This window comes from Cupressus sempervirens, chromosome 11 (assembly GCF_028749045.1).
Source record: "Cupressus sempervirens isolate cs-2001-9-10 chromosome 11, ASM2874904v1, whole genome shotgun sequence".
NCBI lineage: Eukaryota > Viridiplantae > Streptophyta > Pinopsida > Cupressales > Cupressaceae > Cupressus > Cupressus sempervirens.
Genome location: NC_143128.1, coordinates 739,035,419 through 739,051,966, shown reverse-complemented (window position 1 = coordinate 739,051,966; position 16,548 = coordinate 739,035,419). Strand labels below are relative to the sequence as shown.

General features: G+C 35.5%; 1 protein-coding gene across 3 annotated transcripts in view; it reads right to left on the bottom strand.

Moving 5' to 3' along the window:
* Positions 1–15,977, bottom strand: part of LOC149531752 (30S ribosomal protein) — an 80,125-nt gene extending 64,148 nt beyond the window's left edge. Inside the window, exons 1-2 of one of the 3 annotated variants that reach the window (XM_089809473.1) lie at positions 15,376–15,977; positions 15,132–15,275 (exon numbers count right to left, since the gene is read on the bottom strand). In XM_089809473.1, the coding sequence (XP_089665599.1) occupies positions 15,132–15,275; positions 15,376–15,666 (435 nt within the window). In that variant the 5' untranslated portion in view covers positions 15,667–15,977. The remainder of the gene's footprint in view (positions 1–15,131; positions 15,276–15,375) is intronic. The other 2 variants (XM_089809474.1, XM_089809475.1) reach the window with 2 other exon arrangements.
* Positions 15,978–16,548: the final 571 nt, after the last annotated feature.

Sequence of the window (16,548 nt, the reverse complement as noted above, 5' to 3'; positions counted from 1 at the left end):
CAGAGAAGAGGCCGAACAGAAGCATAGTGAATACGGGAGAAGTCTGTGTGGAAGGATAATTGCCGGGGAGAAATGTTTGAATTGGTAAGAATAAGGTTTGGCAAGGAGACGAGGAAATAAAGATTGCTCTATGAAGGAAAGAAATTGGATGGAGTATGGAATCAAGGGTGAAAGGAGAGAGAGTTGATGACTTGGAAAGTGAATGATTGAGGTTGTAGATCAATGAGGGTTCGAGTTGAAGTCAGCAGCAGGAGTGAAAGTGTGACAAAAGCAACAGGAAGTCGAATGGTTGAACAAGTTTAAGGCTTGAATGGTGAAGAATATATGTTGAACCATTAGATTGTTATCATCTTGACATGTTTCAGATATAATGTATTATTTGTGATTGTTTGTTTCAGATTTATTCATTATGTTGATTGTCTTGGAATTAATAATCAAATGATCATTGTGTTGCTCTGTTTATTTTCTGGTTTACTTGAAGCCCCTGCTGCACAGAATATGCTGTTACAGAAATGTTTATTTTCTGTTCTAGATCCTGCCACTTTTAGGACAAGGAAGTATGTAAAGAATTATAAGGTCTGTCCACAGGTTAGTGTCCAAGTGTTATCATTAATTTGGTATAAAAGCATGAATGTGATAGGTTGTGCCATCAATTGGCTTTAGAGTGTAGATGTGTGAGGTCGTCCCTATCACCTTGAAGCCTCGTGAAAGGTTGATGTTGCTCAGTAGAAGCTCATGGATGTCTTCACTCATGCTTGAATGGTGAAGAATATATGTTGAACCATTAGATTGTTATCATCTTGACATGTTTCAGATATAATGTATTATTTGTGATTGTTTGTTTCAGAGTTATTCATTATGTTGATTGTCTTGGAACTAATAATCAAATGATCTTTGTGTTGCTCTGTTTATTTTCTGGTTTACTTGAAGCCCCTGCTGCACAGAATATGCTGTTACAGAAATGTTTATTTTCTGTTCTAGATCCTGCAACTTTTAGGACAAGGAAGTATGTAAAGAATTATAAGGTCTGTCCACAGGTTAGTGTCCAAGTGTTATCACTGTTTTGCTATAAAAGCATGAATGTGAGAGGTTGTGCCATCAATTGGCTTTAGAGTGTAGATGTGTGAGATCATCCCCATCACCTTGAAGCCTCCTGAAAGGTTGATGTTGCTCAGTAGAAGCTCATGGATGTCTTCACTCATGGAGGAAATACATAAACTTGATAATGGATGCCATCTTGAATGTTTGAATGCTTGATCTCTCCTTCACTGCCTTGAAGAAGATTGAATGCTTTCTCAATTTGACGTGTGATTTGAATTCTCTGAAGAGAGATGTGATATTGAAATGTTCTACTAAGGAGGTGGGGCTTGCTTTTATACCTATCCTCATGAAACATGTTGAAAACTTGGAAAAGGCCGACACTAGGGAGCACCTTCCAACTCAACCTTTTCTTAAGTTTTACACATTATTTGTAATGCCAAGCACTAGTAGTCATTATGTTTGTACTTTAAAAATGGATGCCAAGTATCCTTTTTCACAACTAGAGGTAAAAGCAACCAATTACATCATGAATGCACATGTTTCAATTTAAGTTTCTCGGGTGGCTGTTTTTGGACAACTGGGTAAAGATGTATCTGATATGACTACGTCCAAAAACTACAATCAATGGATCAAAGCTGCTAACTTACATATGGAGGTATGTTGATTTTTGTGTGAAAATTGATATACTTTTTCAGAGTTTACACTATACAGGTCTAGGGTGAACAGCTACCAAGACCAACCTCCTACATTAAGTCAAAAAGAAAAATCCCTATTGCTCCCACAATTGGTTATCATACACCAATAGGTCTGCTGACAGGAACCGCCAAGGTCAGAGTCCTATGGATTGAACTGCAAAGCAAGATAAGTATGTCTACATGTAATGGACACCCAGGAATGCCCAAAAGCTGAATCAACTGCTGAAATTATATTAATTCTAAAAATGTTGCAATCAAGTACAAAGCGATGTATTCCAAAGGCCAAACCCTAAGGGAATGACGTCTAGAATGTTACAACAGAGAATGAACGTCCTCTATTGCCAAAAAAGAGTGTGATTCACACATCCGAGCTCTTATCAAATGCAAGTCATAATCATCCGATACAATAATCTCATGCTAAACAATGAGACTCTCACCCCTATTTATCCTATTCCTTCACCCTTCTAGAAAGAACTAAAACATTAATTAATTGCAAGTGCTAGAAGCTTCCCCCTTTCAATAATTAATGCACTCTCTAGAAACTCCTCTCTTGCAATAATTAATTGTGCTTCTAGAGGCTTCCACCTTTCCAATAATTAATACACACTCTAGACGCATCTCCTTTGTAATACAATAATTAATTAAATTAATTAAATATAAAGCCACCTTTTAATTTTAATTGAATGACTTTATAAGAAATTAATTTAATTTCTTCTTATCCTCCACTTAGACTTTGGAGAACGTGAAGGCCAAAAGATGGGATCATTACACTACAAATGCCATGTTCTTTATGAAAACTATATATTCTTAGTTTGTTGTAAGGTGCACTCAAAGTGGGGAAAACACCTTGTTTAGTGTTGTACTATGTAGATTGATGCTCGCCGATACACCAAGTTTACAGCTAACCTATAAATGTTAGGTTTAATGTGGATATGGAAATACAAATGGGTAAAACATTTGATGCTTGACAACACAATTGTTAAAGTAAACACATTGTATGGGTAATCAGCACCTCAAATCGTCTGGAAACTTTCAAGAAGTGTGAGAACAGGGTTAAAACCGGAGTTCCCAAACTTAGTGTGTCGAGAGCCGAGCAACCACAAATGAGTCACAAGACTCCGACTAACGCAAGGGAGGATACAGGGTATAAATAAGGTGGAATAAACCCAACTTAAACCTACAAAAACCTCCTTGCTCAGAGTTACACACAAAAGCTTTATCAAATACACAAGGAACCAAAGGCCTTATGCAGCATCAATAGATGTAATTATTTCACTTCACATATAAAGAAAGCAACATGCCTGACTGTGAGGCCTTAAGTTGCGGCCATATACAAATAAAAATTACAATATCAAAGTCCAAGCTCACATCTTCTATCTTCTCTACTCTAAGCTACTTCCAACCTACCTTCGGACTACATCTAACCAAGCGTCTTATATAGCTGGCTAAGCCACAAGTCAGCTAGTCAAGCATTTAATTACATTATAGGTCCAGTCTAGGAAGAGTAAACAAAAACCCAAGAAAAGGACAATAAAAGATCGCACACTCTTAAGGATAGGTCCACATGGGAGTTAGGAGTGGGCTCCCAACTACACAAGATGCCACGTCATCGTACAGAACTTTGCCAAAGGAGACAATGCGCCTCGCTAGATTAAAACTGCAGGAAAAGGAGACCGCAAAGAACAACACAGAACTCAAAGAATATGAAACCTTAGAGAACACACACACTTAGGATAGGGATCAAGGATAGGTCCAAGAAAAGATGCAAATTGCGCACAACCTGAAACCAAAAGCAGTAATGGCTACTTTGCGAACAATAGATTGGTTCAAAAAACAAGAAATATTTTTGGTTGATGCAAGAGTGCTCAAAGACCCAAGATGCTCCTACATCGGACACCTGGGGTTACTAAAGCGTTGATGTCCACATCAGGCATTACTAATAATCTGACCTGAATCATAAAGATTCAACTCAACTTGCGTAATCCAAGAACTATCTTCCACTGGTTTGTGTGTCCACTGAACTAGGTATTCCATGTAGTCTTTTCCTCTAGTGCTCTTACTTATTCTACTATTCAAGATTCTTTCAATGGTGTTTGTCTTCTTCTTAGGATAATCAAGGTTGTCTGTTGATTCATCATCTAATTCAAAATACTCAAAGATATCTGCAATATTGAATATTGGTGAAATATCCATATCTTCTAGTAATTCAAATTCAAAAGCATTTCCACAATCAAACTTTCTCAGAATATTACAAGGAACAAACTTCTTCATCCTCAACTTGTTGTAGGTACCCATTGGAAATTTTTTCTTCTTCAAATGAATCATAACCTCATCTCCAACTTCCAAAGATTTTTGACTCTCTCTTATCTGCTCTCTAGTTGTATTTCAAATTACTGTTTTCCAAATTCTCTTTCACTTCTTCATGTAAAGTCTTCATGAAATCTACAAATTCCTCACGTTCAGCACTTCTTTTAACATTAGTATCCAAATCCCTTAATTCAATAGTTCTCTTAAGATTCATTCCAGTAACAATCTCAAAAGGTGTCTCCTTAGTGCTCCTATTCATAAAATTGTTATATGCGAACTCTGCTTGTGCCGAAATCAAATCCCAATTAGCAGGCTTATCTCCAACCAAACATCTCAACAAGTTACCCAAACTTCTATTCACAACCTCAGTTTGTCCATCTGTTTCAGATGAAATGTAGAATTGAACTTCAACTCTGTATTCAAATTCTTCCAAAGTCTCTTCCAAAAATAACCAATAAACTTAGTATCTCTGTCTGAAATAATAGTCTTAGGCAAACTATGCAATCTTAACACTTCCTGAAAGAATAATTCAGCCACATGTACTGCATCAGATGTCTTCTTGCAAGATATGAAATGAGTCATCTTTGAAAACTTGTCAACCACTATAAAAATAGAATCATTACCTCTCTGAGTTCTAGGAAAACCAAGAACAAAGTCCATTCTGATATTTTCCCAAGGTTTACTAGGTACAGGAAAGGGTGAATTCAATCCCAAATTCTAACTAGTTCCTTTTGTTGTTTGACAAATTTTGCAACTTCAAACCAATCTTTGCACATCCTTATAAATCTACGGCCAAAAGTACCTATCAAAAATCAACTTTATTGTCTTATCAATCCCAAAATGTCCTGCAAGTCTGCCACTATGCTTCTCTTTCATGATGTTACCTCTCATAGATCATCTAGGATGCACGATTGAATTCCTTTAAACAACATATCTTCCTCAATGAAATAATCAATCCACTTATCTCTTATTATCTAATCTTTACAAGCTCTCCAAGGTTCTGCGAAATCAGGATCAATTTCATACAAGTACTTCAAATCATCAAAACCAAGTACCTCAACTTTCATCTCAGTTAGCAAATTCCTTCTTTGGTTCAAGACATCAGCAACTTTATTTGACCGTCCACTCTTGTGCTTCAATGAAAAAGAAAAGTTTTGCAAGTAGTCAACCCACTTCATATGTCTCTGATTCCACTTGCTCTAACTTCCCAAATACTGCAAAGCTTTATGGTCAGTAAAACACAAAATATTTAGGCATCGAATAATGTCTCCATTTCTTCAAAGCTGGAACAATAGCATAGAATTCCTCATCACAAACTAAATATTTTCTCTTAGCATCATTCAATTTCTCACTAAAGAAAGCTACAGTTCTCCCTTTTTGACTCAAAACACCCCTAATAGCACTTCCACTAGCATTACATTCAACTTGAAAAACTTTACTAAAATCAGGCAAAGTGTAGGTAATTTTGCAATCTTTTGTTTCAATGTTTCAAAACTCTTTTGTGCTCCATGTGTCCACTTGAAATTCTTCTTATCTCCTCTCATAGTCACAGTCATAGCATTACAAACAGAACTGAAATTTCTAACAAACTTCTTATAAAAACTTGTCAATCCATGAAATGATCCAACTTCTCCAACATTCTCAAGTGCAGGCCAATCAAGAATAGCATTTACCTTTTCAGGATCCATCTTCAAATCATCAACTGAAATAACAAAACCAAGGTACACAATCTCTTCCTTCATGAATGAACATTTCTTCAAGTTAATCAGCAATTTCTCCTCCTTCAATCTCTACAATATTTGTTAAGTTTGTAGCTTCAGTTAGATTTATTCAATCATGAGATACATTGTTGATGGTAAATCATCATTTATACATATATTCTTATATATATAATTTATCTATTATATTATAATATATATAATATTATATATTATATATATATGGTTATTTATATTATTATTACGTAAAGATGATTAACCATAGAGACATGTCTCTTCATGAGACATATCTCCTGCCATATTTAAGTCTTCAAAACTGCATTTGAAACACACCAATTACACTGGTAGTGTTGTTACATTTGCAGAAAACGATTCTTAAAAATCAACATGGTATCAGAGCCAAACTGCAAATGTAAAGAGAGAGTAAGAAGACAGCACTGGGAAAAATACCTCAGGAAGGGAGGAACTATATTAAGGGAAATGAAACTTCTGATTGGTAGCCAGTGATAGTATAAGGGAAGCCTCTAAATTGTGGCGCAGTAAGACATTTATGAAATATATTACTTTCAAAGGAATAAATGACTTGATAAGAAGACTTGACGCTGGTAATAATCAAGACCATTATGAGCTGGTTGCCATACTAATGAGAAGTGTTCAAAAAAAACCAATAGCATAGATATGCCCATTATGTCCATATTGGTGGATATAATGAAGTAACTGCAAATTGTTTAGATATGGTTGGAGGATACTTATCATATAGAAGAAAAGATTACTACATTTGCAGATCGAAATAGATAAAGAAATCCAGTGCACAGAAAAGGAGGATTATTCATTTAATGTTTTGAAATATTACAATTTCCATTTGATTATGCAGAGAGCGATTCCTAATTGACCCGGTTAGTAATAACAATGTCTGAAGACAAAAAGGGAATGCATTGCATTAATCATAATCAGATGATATGGATAAACATATGAAACTGGAAGTACTGAAGAAAACCCAAAAACAAAAAAAAAATAAAAAATAAAATAGATATTTGAACAAGAAAATTAGAGGAAGATATCGAGCCAGGACAAACACACATATATTGAACTAGTGATAATAATGAATTCTAGACTCAGCAACACTTGACTTAGGAAGATTACATCATACGCAAAGGATAGAGAATATTCATGGGCAATCAAAAATTAAGGCAAGATCCACAGTAGTCATAGTGGAGAAATGTACAGAAGGATTAAAGCCATTTCATAGGTGGAGAGACAGTTTGAAGCTTCACTAACAGAGAACACAGGTAAGATACATGTCTCATTAGAAGGGCAGATAAGACAGAATTAACAAACCGATCCACTGTTTGACTTGGCAAAAAGGTAGATGAGATAGAGTGAACCACTGATAAATATGTTATTATTAACATTTCAACGACAGAAAAAATAACAAGATAAACCAAATATGGCATTAGAACAAGGTTGCCAGGTTATATTTATATATCCATTTAAGAAAACAATTCTATTGATTTTATCATGAAAGTGATGCCAAACACTGGAGATAAGTAACCCCATTCCAGAAGCATCGATATTGTTTCTATAAGCAACAAGTCAATCATTACAGCATAGAATTCTATGGGGAATAGAGATGATTATAAGATAGATTTATCAAACCAAGAGATTACAAAATATATTAATCAGGAGATATTAAATAGAAAATTCCCTCTGGTCATAATGGGACATTACAAATAGGGATAGAGAATCAGAGGATTATAAAAATGCAGGAAAATTTACAGATACATACAGACACAACGAACAATTGCGAAGGGGAGAACGCGCATAATTTTATGCAGAATCTATTCAGATTATCTCAAACCATCCTTGAGCATTAGTCGGTTGCAAAATTATAATTCATTTCTTGAGACAACAACTATATTTTTATTGATACATCAAAAACTGCAAGTGTTGAACGAACACATCTTATACATATGTTAATCATTGCACCTCAGTAAAGGATTAAAGTAGAAGTAGCAATCTAATTGCTATAAGCAATTAAAGACCAAGCTCTTAAGTACAATCTCCACTAATAAATCAGACAAGGCTAAAATCAAGCTTTTAAGTACAGTCTCCAGTAATAAATCAGACAAGGCGAAAGATCAAACTCTTAAGTACAGTCTCCAGTAATAAATCAGACAAGGCTACTATTCTTGACTTTAATCAACTTGCACAATCCTTATTGGGTGATTTACTAGAGTTTAGAGTCTAAATAAGACTGTCCTGGAGTTTCACATAGAGACCTGAATGTAACAACTATTTTTAGAGAAGCAAGGAAACACATCTATTCAGATATTATCTATTGGTACCAAAAGAATCCCATATTCTCTTAAGCATAAATTGATAAGAGCCATTAGATAATAAAGAGTTATAGGAAGCATATTTCTGAAGACAACCAACATTATATGAGAAAGATCAGTGACCGGTTATGAAATATCCAGTGAAGATAATGTTGAGTATCAATACCAAAATGATAGTATAATTAAACATATTTGGGGAATGTGGATTGGGAGAGATATATGGTACTTCCAACATTTATTGCCATCTTATTGAATAGACATAAAGACATCAATAATATAACAAAGAAAATCATTACTAATGTTAGATTAAGTTGATGAATGTGAAAGCATGAGACCAGAAATTATATGAAAGGTTGGCTGACTACTACAGGTCATGTACGATAACAATAAAGTCTAACAAATTGGGGAGCATATTTTGAGCAAAAGACAACAAGAATAAGCAGTGTAATGATCCAATGTTTAAAGCAATCTTGTGGTAGTTACTAAAACAAACGATAGTCAACTTCATATGCTGGAAATTAATGGAGAAGCAGTGATGCATAAAAGGAATGGGAATTTTACATTGTGGGGGGGTGGATAATTAGTGGATAATTACCTTAACCAATGTTTCATTCCCCATGGGAGGCATTTTTTGATGTGATGAACCTTCACTGGAGAAATTAATATCAAGGATGTTGATGTACCGATAAGTATTTATTATTCTTAAGTATTACATTTATCTACTCATTATAGTCTCTTCATTATTTGCATTTCTATTAAGTACTTTATGAGTTAATTTCCTTGATCTTTTCCTTTGTATCTGAAGATGCTCTTGCAGGAAAAGAAGAATGGTACATTAGGCAGCTTATGACAGTAGCTTCAAAGAAGTTGTGATCAGGCTGCATAAAGTGAGGCTCTTAAAGCAAATATCTTTGATGATTGAGATTATGAATATCATTCTACATTAAGAGGGAGTATGACACTTCTTCAAAGGCATCGTAGGAATTCAAAAGACTGATATTCAGAGGGAGTCTAAAAATACATGTGTGACTACATGATTTTGATGATCCTACCCCTGGATACATCATGAGGATGTAATGACTTGTCACCAGAAAGTCGAAAGATTAATATCAGATTCAAAGAGAGTTCGACAGGCATCCTTGGGTAAAGAGAGTCTCTAAGGGAGTAACTACAAGACCTGACTTCCCAGGATCATTGTTCAAAGGGAAAATTTTGAAGTGAAATCCCTTGTGAATGATATCTTCTCTATGAGCAAGAAGTTCTAAGTGAAATTCCTTATAATGCATTTTTCTTTGTGAGAGAGATGTTGAGGTGAAAGCCCTTGTTCCACCCTCTGACTTGGTTCATGGTGGTTATTATTTTGCATATGTGTATTATGTCATAGAAGGTGATGCTCTTTCATTGATATATATATATATATATATATATATATATATATATATATATTTGGAGGGTTGCTATTGTAAGGTGACAATCTTATCAATAGCTTGACCTGTTAGTCCCGAAGTGTCAGTAGTCATGATAATGAACGTATCATAATCGAACTACATTAACTTGTTGTCCCAAAGTACCAGAGATCATGATACTTGTCATAGTAGAGTTCATGACATGTTGATTACTAGTTATCTAATTGACTTCATTAATTTGTTGTCACGGAGTGCCGGAAATTAGATAACTCACATATTCTTTTGGTAGGCATCAAGGATTTGGTGCCAGTGCACATACCAAAAGAATATAAGTATCATGAATATCATATAATTGATATTTCTTGTTGAAACATACTTACTACTATATTGAAAGATAACATCTAAGTTGATGGATATATGTTGATATCCTTAAATATACCATTCCAAGCATATCATACTCAGATGATATCTCTTCATATACTTGAGAGCATATTGTGTTTTTTGACAATCCTCCCTAGCTAAGAGGGAGTGTTAAGTTTGTAGCTTCAATCGGATTGATTTGATCATGAGATACATTGTTGATGACAAATCATCATTTATACATATATTCTTATATATATAATTTATATATATTATATATATATATATATGCTTAGTTATATTATTATTATCTAATGATGATTAACCATAGAGACATGTCTCTTCATGAGACATGTCTTCTCCTCTCATATTTATAAGTCTTCAAATCTGCATTTAGAACACACCAATTACAATGACAGTGTTGTGACATTTGCAGAAAAACGATCCTTAAAACTCAATAGTCTGATATGCTCAAGGTGTTCCTCTTTGGTTTTACTGAATATCAAAATGTCATCAAGATATACAATCACAAAGTTACCCAAGAACTTCTTCAAAACTAATTCATCAGCCTCATAAAAGTACTAGGTGCATTAGTTAAACCAAAAGGCATAACCAACCACTCATACAAACCCTCATTAGTCTTAAGAGTAGTTTTCCATTCATCTCCTTCTCTAATACTGATCTGATGATAGCCATTCTTCAAATCAATCTTGGTAAAATACTTCGCTCTACTCAAACTATCCATTATGTCGTCCATCCTAGGCGAAGGAAACCTATACTTCACTGTTATCTTGTTTATAGCTTTAAAATCAGTGCACATTCTCCATTCTCCATTCAATATAGTAGGTACTACGCAAGGACTCAAACTTTCTCTAATCAGACCTTCTTCAAGCAATTCTTGCACTTGTCTATTCAACTCGGCATTAGCAAGTGTAAGCCTATGTGGTGCTTTATTAGGCAAACTAGCTCCAGGTATCAAACCCATATAGTGACCAATAGTTCTCACAGGTAGTAAACCATCGAGAACATTATCAAAAATGATGTCTGAAAACTTTGCCAACAAAGATTCAATCTCAGGTGCATGTTCTAGTTCATCTTGTTTCTCAGTCTTTCTAGGAACCAAAGCAAAACAAACATTTTGTTTCTTCATATCCTTAGTGAATTGTTTTCCATCAACCAAACATACTCTAACTGTGTTACAATGATTCTCCTCAAGGCTTTTAACCAAAGGCAATAATACTTGTTTCTTTCCATCAACCCAAATAGTATAGTGATTCAATCTACCATCATGCAAAGCTTGTCTATCATACTACCAAGGTCTACCCAAAAGAATATGACAACAATCCATAGGCATAATATCACACAAGACTTCATCTTGATAATTCCCAATTTTGAATTTAACAAGGCATTGTTCACATACAAGTAAATTATGCTCCTTCTAGATCCAAGCAACATGGTAAGGTTTAGTATGTCTCAATCTCTGCAACTGCAGCTTATTTTCAGCTCCTCACATGCCAAATTATCAAAACTGCCACTATCAATGAATACTTTGCAACATTTCCCAGCGATCTTACATCTAGTCTTGAACAAACTTCTTCTCAAAACAGTTTCTTCACTAATTTCTCCATTCCACAAGTTCCTTCTCAGCATTAGGTTCTCACCATTTTCAAGTTCATTAGGTGTTTCAACAACTTCTTCACAAGACAGTGTTTCTTTCACTACCTCTAATCTTCTTTTCAGAGTTAGTACATTCAAAAGCTCTATGTCCTTCTTCTCCATATTTGAAACATGTGCCCTTAAACCAAGATCTTTCCTTTCTTTTTCCACCATTATTATTCCTAGAGTAACTAGTACAGCTACCTCTATTGTAATTACCTCTTTTTCTAGCAGGTTCTTCTTTCCATTCTGTCTTTCCCTTATCTTGCATTGCATTGTCACATCTGCTACTTTCTTCAAAGGTTCTACCTCTGCTTCTTTGAAATCATGTTTCTTCACCAATCTTTCTTCATTTTTCAAAGCATACCGATATGCTTCTTCCACACTGTCCATCTTAACATAGTTGATCTCATCTTGAATTGATGTCCTCAAACCATTCAAGTATCCAGCCACTTTCTCAACTTCATCATCAACATGTCCAAATCTTATATCCAGCTTGCAAAATTCCTCAGTATGTTCTTTCACACTCATGTCTTTTTGTCTTAAATTCAGCATATTCTTCAACACATTGATTTGGTAATCTACAGAGAGAAACTTCTTCTTCATCTTTCCAATTATCTTTGCTCATGTCTTGATCTTTTCTTTTTCGTCTCTTTTGTCATTCAGTTTGCAAGTGATCCCACCAAAGTGAAGCACGACCCTTCAACTTTGTTACTACCATCTTCACCTTCTTACTATCAGGAGTGCCTTCATACTCAAAATATTTGTCCATCTCAAAGATCCAATCCAATACTGCATTAGTCTCAAGTCTTCCATCATAGCAAGCAACTTCAACAGCGGGTCTAGCATTCACCCTAAACAAAAGTCTCAAAAGTCTTTCTTCATCTTGTTCAACTTCAGGTTCAGGATTCAAATTATGTGTTGCTTCATCATCACTAACATCTTCAAGATGTACACCTCTTCTCTGGGTTGTCTCGGCAGCTTCAAGTCTCACTACAATCTGCCTCAACATGTCCATAATAGCATTATCAACATCTCCTCTACCACGAAACATCTTGGCAATAGTTCTTACAAGATCGTAACCTTCTGCAAGATATAGATCAAATCTCAGATCTCCCACCCTACAACCAATTCAATAAGGTTCTCCAAGATCCAAGCCACAAGAAAGAACTCTGCTCTGATACCACCTGACGCAAGGTAGAGTGAGAGGCAGAAATAAGGTGGAATAAACCCAACTTAAACCTACAAACAACCTCCTTGCTCAGAGTTACAAACGGAAGCTTTATCAAATATACAAGAAGGAACCAAAGGCCATATGCAGCATCAATAGGTGTAATTATTTCACTCCGCATATAAAGAAAGCAACATGCTCGATTGTGAGGCCTTCTGGGTTGCAGCCACATACAAATGAAAATTACAAAATCAAAGTCCAAGCTCACATCTTCTATCTTCTCTACTCCAAGTTGCCTCCAAGCTAGCTCCAGACTACATCTAACCAAGCTTCTTATATAGCCAGCTAAGCCACAAATCGGCTAGTCAAGCATTTAATTACATTATACGTCCAGTCTAGAAAGAGTAAACAAATACCCAAGCAAAGGACAATAAAAGATCACGCGCTCTTCAGGATAGGTCCACATGGGAGTTAGGAGTCGGCTCCCAACTGTGCAAGATGCCAAGTCATCGTACAGAACTTCGCCAAAGGAAACAACACACCTCACTGGATGAAGACTGCAAGAAACAAAGACCGCAAAGAACGGCACAGAACTCGAAGAATATGAAACCTCAAAGAATGTGCACTTAGGACAAGGATCAAGGATAAGTCCAAGAAAAATGCCAACTGGGCACAACCTGAAACCAAAAGCAGCAACGACTACTTCACGAACAACAGACCAGTACAGAAAACAAGAAATATTTTTAGTTGATGCAAGATTGCTCAAAGACCAAGATGCTCTTGCATCACCGACTAGGACTCGAACTCAGTCAAGTAGTGGCAAATCATGGCAAGTCATGGCCAGTCACCAAGTCAGAGATATTATTTATAATTTTACATATCTAAGTTTGATATTTCCTTCAGCTACAATTTGCATTTGTACTTATGTGATTGATTTAAATCTATATGCCTGTGATCAAATTAGCTTCTATTTGATGATGTTGTTGTGTCTTTAAGCTTTATTCAATAATGGGTGCATTGACCAAGTTTTAAATCCTTAAAAATCTTATAAGTTCTTGGGTTTTTTTCACTTTGCTAAGTTTTGCCAAGTTTTGTTGAATCGTAAGTCACGAGTCAAGTTAGCCTTGCCAAGTTCAAGTCGAGTCCAAGCGTGGGAGCATTGGTTAAAATAGATATATAAGGATTTGGTGTTAATTTTTTGCCACATTACTAGTGGACGGGTTTCCACCCCTAAGCCCCAAGTTTTGGAAATGGCAACAGTTTCGAGACGGGGGGATGGCAGGCGACTTTTCCAAGCCGTTCCCACCTTGCCAAGAAAACCAGAGATGCGTCCCCGGAACTTGGGAAACGGTCAACGAGTTTTTGAATCTCGTCGACCATCCTAGAGACTGACTTTCCATTTCCTACCCGTTTGGGGGATTGCTAAAAGTTTCCGATTAAAAAATATATTTTAACCCCAAAAACATTAAAAATGTTTTTCCTTGCCGGCCATTCTAAAATAAAAGTTTTTATATTTTATAAAACTTTAAGTCTATAACTTTGTTTATATAACAAAGTTTTAAATTTACTTTGCATTCTCATTCCCGACACAAAGGCAAACGACTGTCTTGACACAGAGCGCATGTGTTAAAAGATTTTAAAGTTTAAACACAAGTTGAAAGGCAGTTGTTAAACGCAGGTTGAATGCAGTTGTTAAACGCAGGTTGAACGCAGTTGTTCAACCCTTATCAAGCTGAGACCTACTATTGGTATTCTTAGATGGTGATTGAAAATAATGCTATTTTCTATGATGATTCGATTAAACTGTTATGATCATTGATGAATCATTATTTGATGAATGGAATTGATAATTTTAAAGTTTTAAACTATGTTGCTGTGATGAATGTGAAACTGATGAGTATATTTGCAAATATATATATATATAGCAGTTCCAGTCATCCCCTGCTCTGGTTTAAAAAAAAAGTCCCGGGAACCTATTTCCCGTCCCTCGTCCGAAAAATTGCGGTAACCTGGATTTTAGGGAGTCTACTACGTGCTAATTTCTAGATAATCTCCATGGTCAATATTGTGAGTGATGAGTTATTCGTTACAAACCGTTGAAGAGAGGATGGGTCGTCTTTTATTAGGTGTAGTTTAAAGAATCCATCTCCTATGAGATTACCCATCTCTTACGAGTAATAATTTGGAAAACTCATCTCGTATAGAAGTTCAATGGTCCATAACTTTCTATTGATGTTTTTTAGTGGTTCGCATAAGACCCCCTCTAACAAACTTAACAATGAATTTGCTACAGAAAGAAATAAGTCTCTGTATTTAGCAAATTGACTGAGGAAAGACGGAGGCGCATAAGTTCCGAATAAGTTTTTCACATCTTTCACAAAATGTTTAGTATATAACCAAAGAGAAATCTTCTTTAAAAATCAAATGCTGAGCTAAGGTACCTCACAGCGTCTGACTGGTGGTCCTTTTCCCACCTCCCCGCCTTGCATAGACAAACGAACATCAACCTCTTTCACAATTGCAGCAAAATGGTGAATCGCATTGCCCAACTTCTGCTCTATATGCTCCTTCACTCCATCTGTCAACTGCCACCCATCAAGGCACCACAACATTTAACAAGCCAAACAAACTACAATGCCAAGAAACAGACCAAGAACAGTACTGATTATCTATTTAGTATAATACCTTGAAATTTTTGCCTTGCATTATCAATTTCACAGATTGAAGAGGCCCGTCCCAAGCCATACACTTTATTTGTATGCGGCTGCATCTACCTTTGGTAATAATGGGTCCAACAAAATCCAATTGAAGAGCATGATGATAACCGGCAGAATGAAAGCTCGAAAGTCTGGCGGGTTTCTTCGTTGGGTGGAAAAAACTAGTTTTGCCTTGAACTAGTGTGGCATATGGATGTGGATCATAACAATTAGAGTGCGGAAAATAGGGGCAAGTCCGAAATGCAGACTGCAAGGCCATCAAATTCAAGTGCCAACAACTGTAATGTTAGTTTGTGTGGTGTTTTGCTCCTTTGACCACCTATGGATGGAAAGGACTGTGAAAATACTTTTGACGACGGAGTGGGATTTTTGCAAACCACTAGCCGAGAGAATGTAATCGGATAAGATGATTGCAGACAAATATATTATTAGTTATTAGTTATACAGTCGTGTGTGTATCCAAAACTCCGAAAAAATAAACATAACTCCCAGAACCTTCAGAAGTCTAGATATTTGAATGGCACAATCGTCCGATATGCCCCTAAAAGGCGTTAAATTTTTGGGTTCATTGGGACTTCCACTGCTTTCCAAAATTAAATTCGTTGTAGATTGTTTTCGGCTTTGTCCGTCCTTTTGTTTCTTCTTTCTTTTGATATCAAATTATTAGTTTTTATTTATTAGCATATGTATCAAATGAGGTATAATAGTTATGCTGATAGTAAATATACTTTAAATATTGGCATAATTTTTATCTCATCTTTTAAGACTTTTCAAATTTCAATAGAATATCTATTTATACTTAGAACACATGTTAGGGTGTTATTTACACACACTAAAAATTAAAGAATACATTTAGTTTTCAATTTCATTTTTTCCATTTGCATGAACTCCTTATCAACTTCAATTTTTCTTATTGGCATCGCATACAAATTCACCATTATTATAAACAAACCACGTCTATAACAACAAAGCCTATGGTAAGGAGGGGCCCCTCATAGACACAATTGTGTATGTCAAGAGATGTTCCAAAATGCAAAACAAATCTTTTACATAAATGTAAAAGAAAAGAAGGAAGTTCAATTAGAGCAAAGTTATCTCTCTTTCTACAAAGTCAAGGCGTACAACTTTCAACCATATCTAC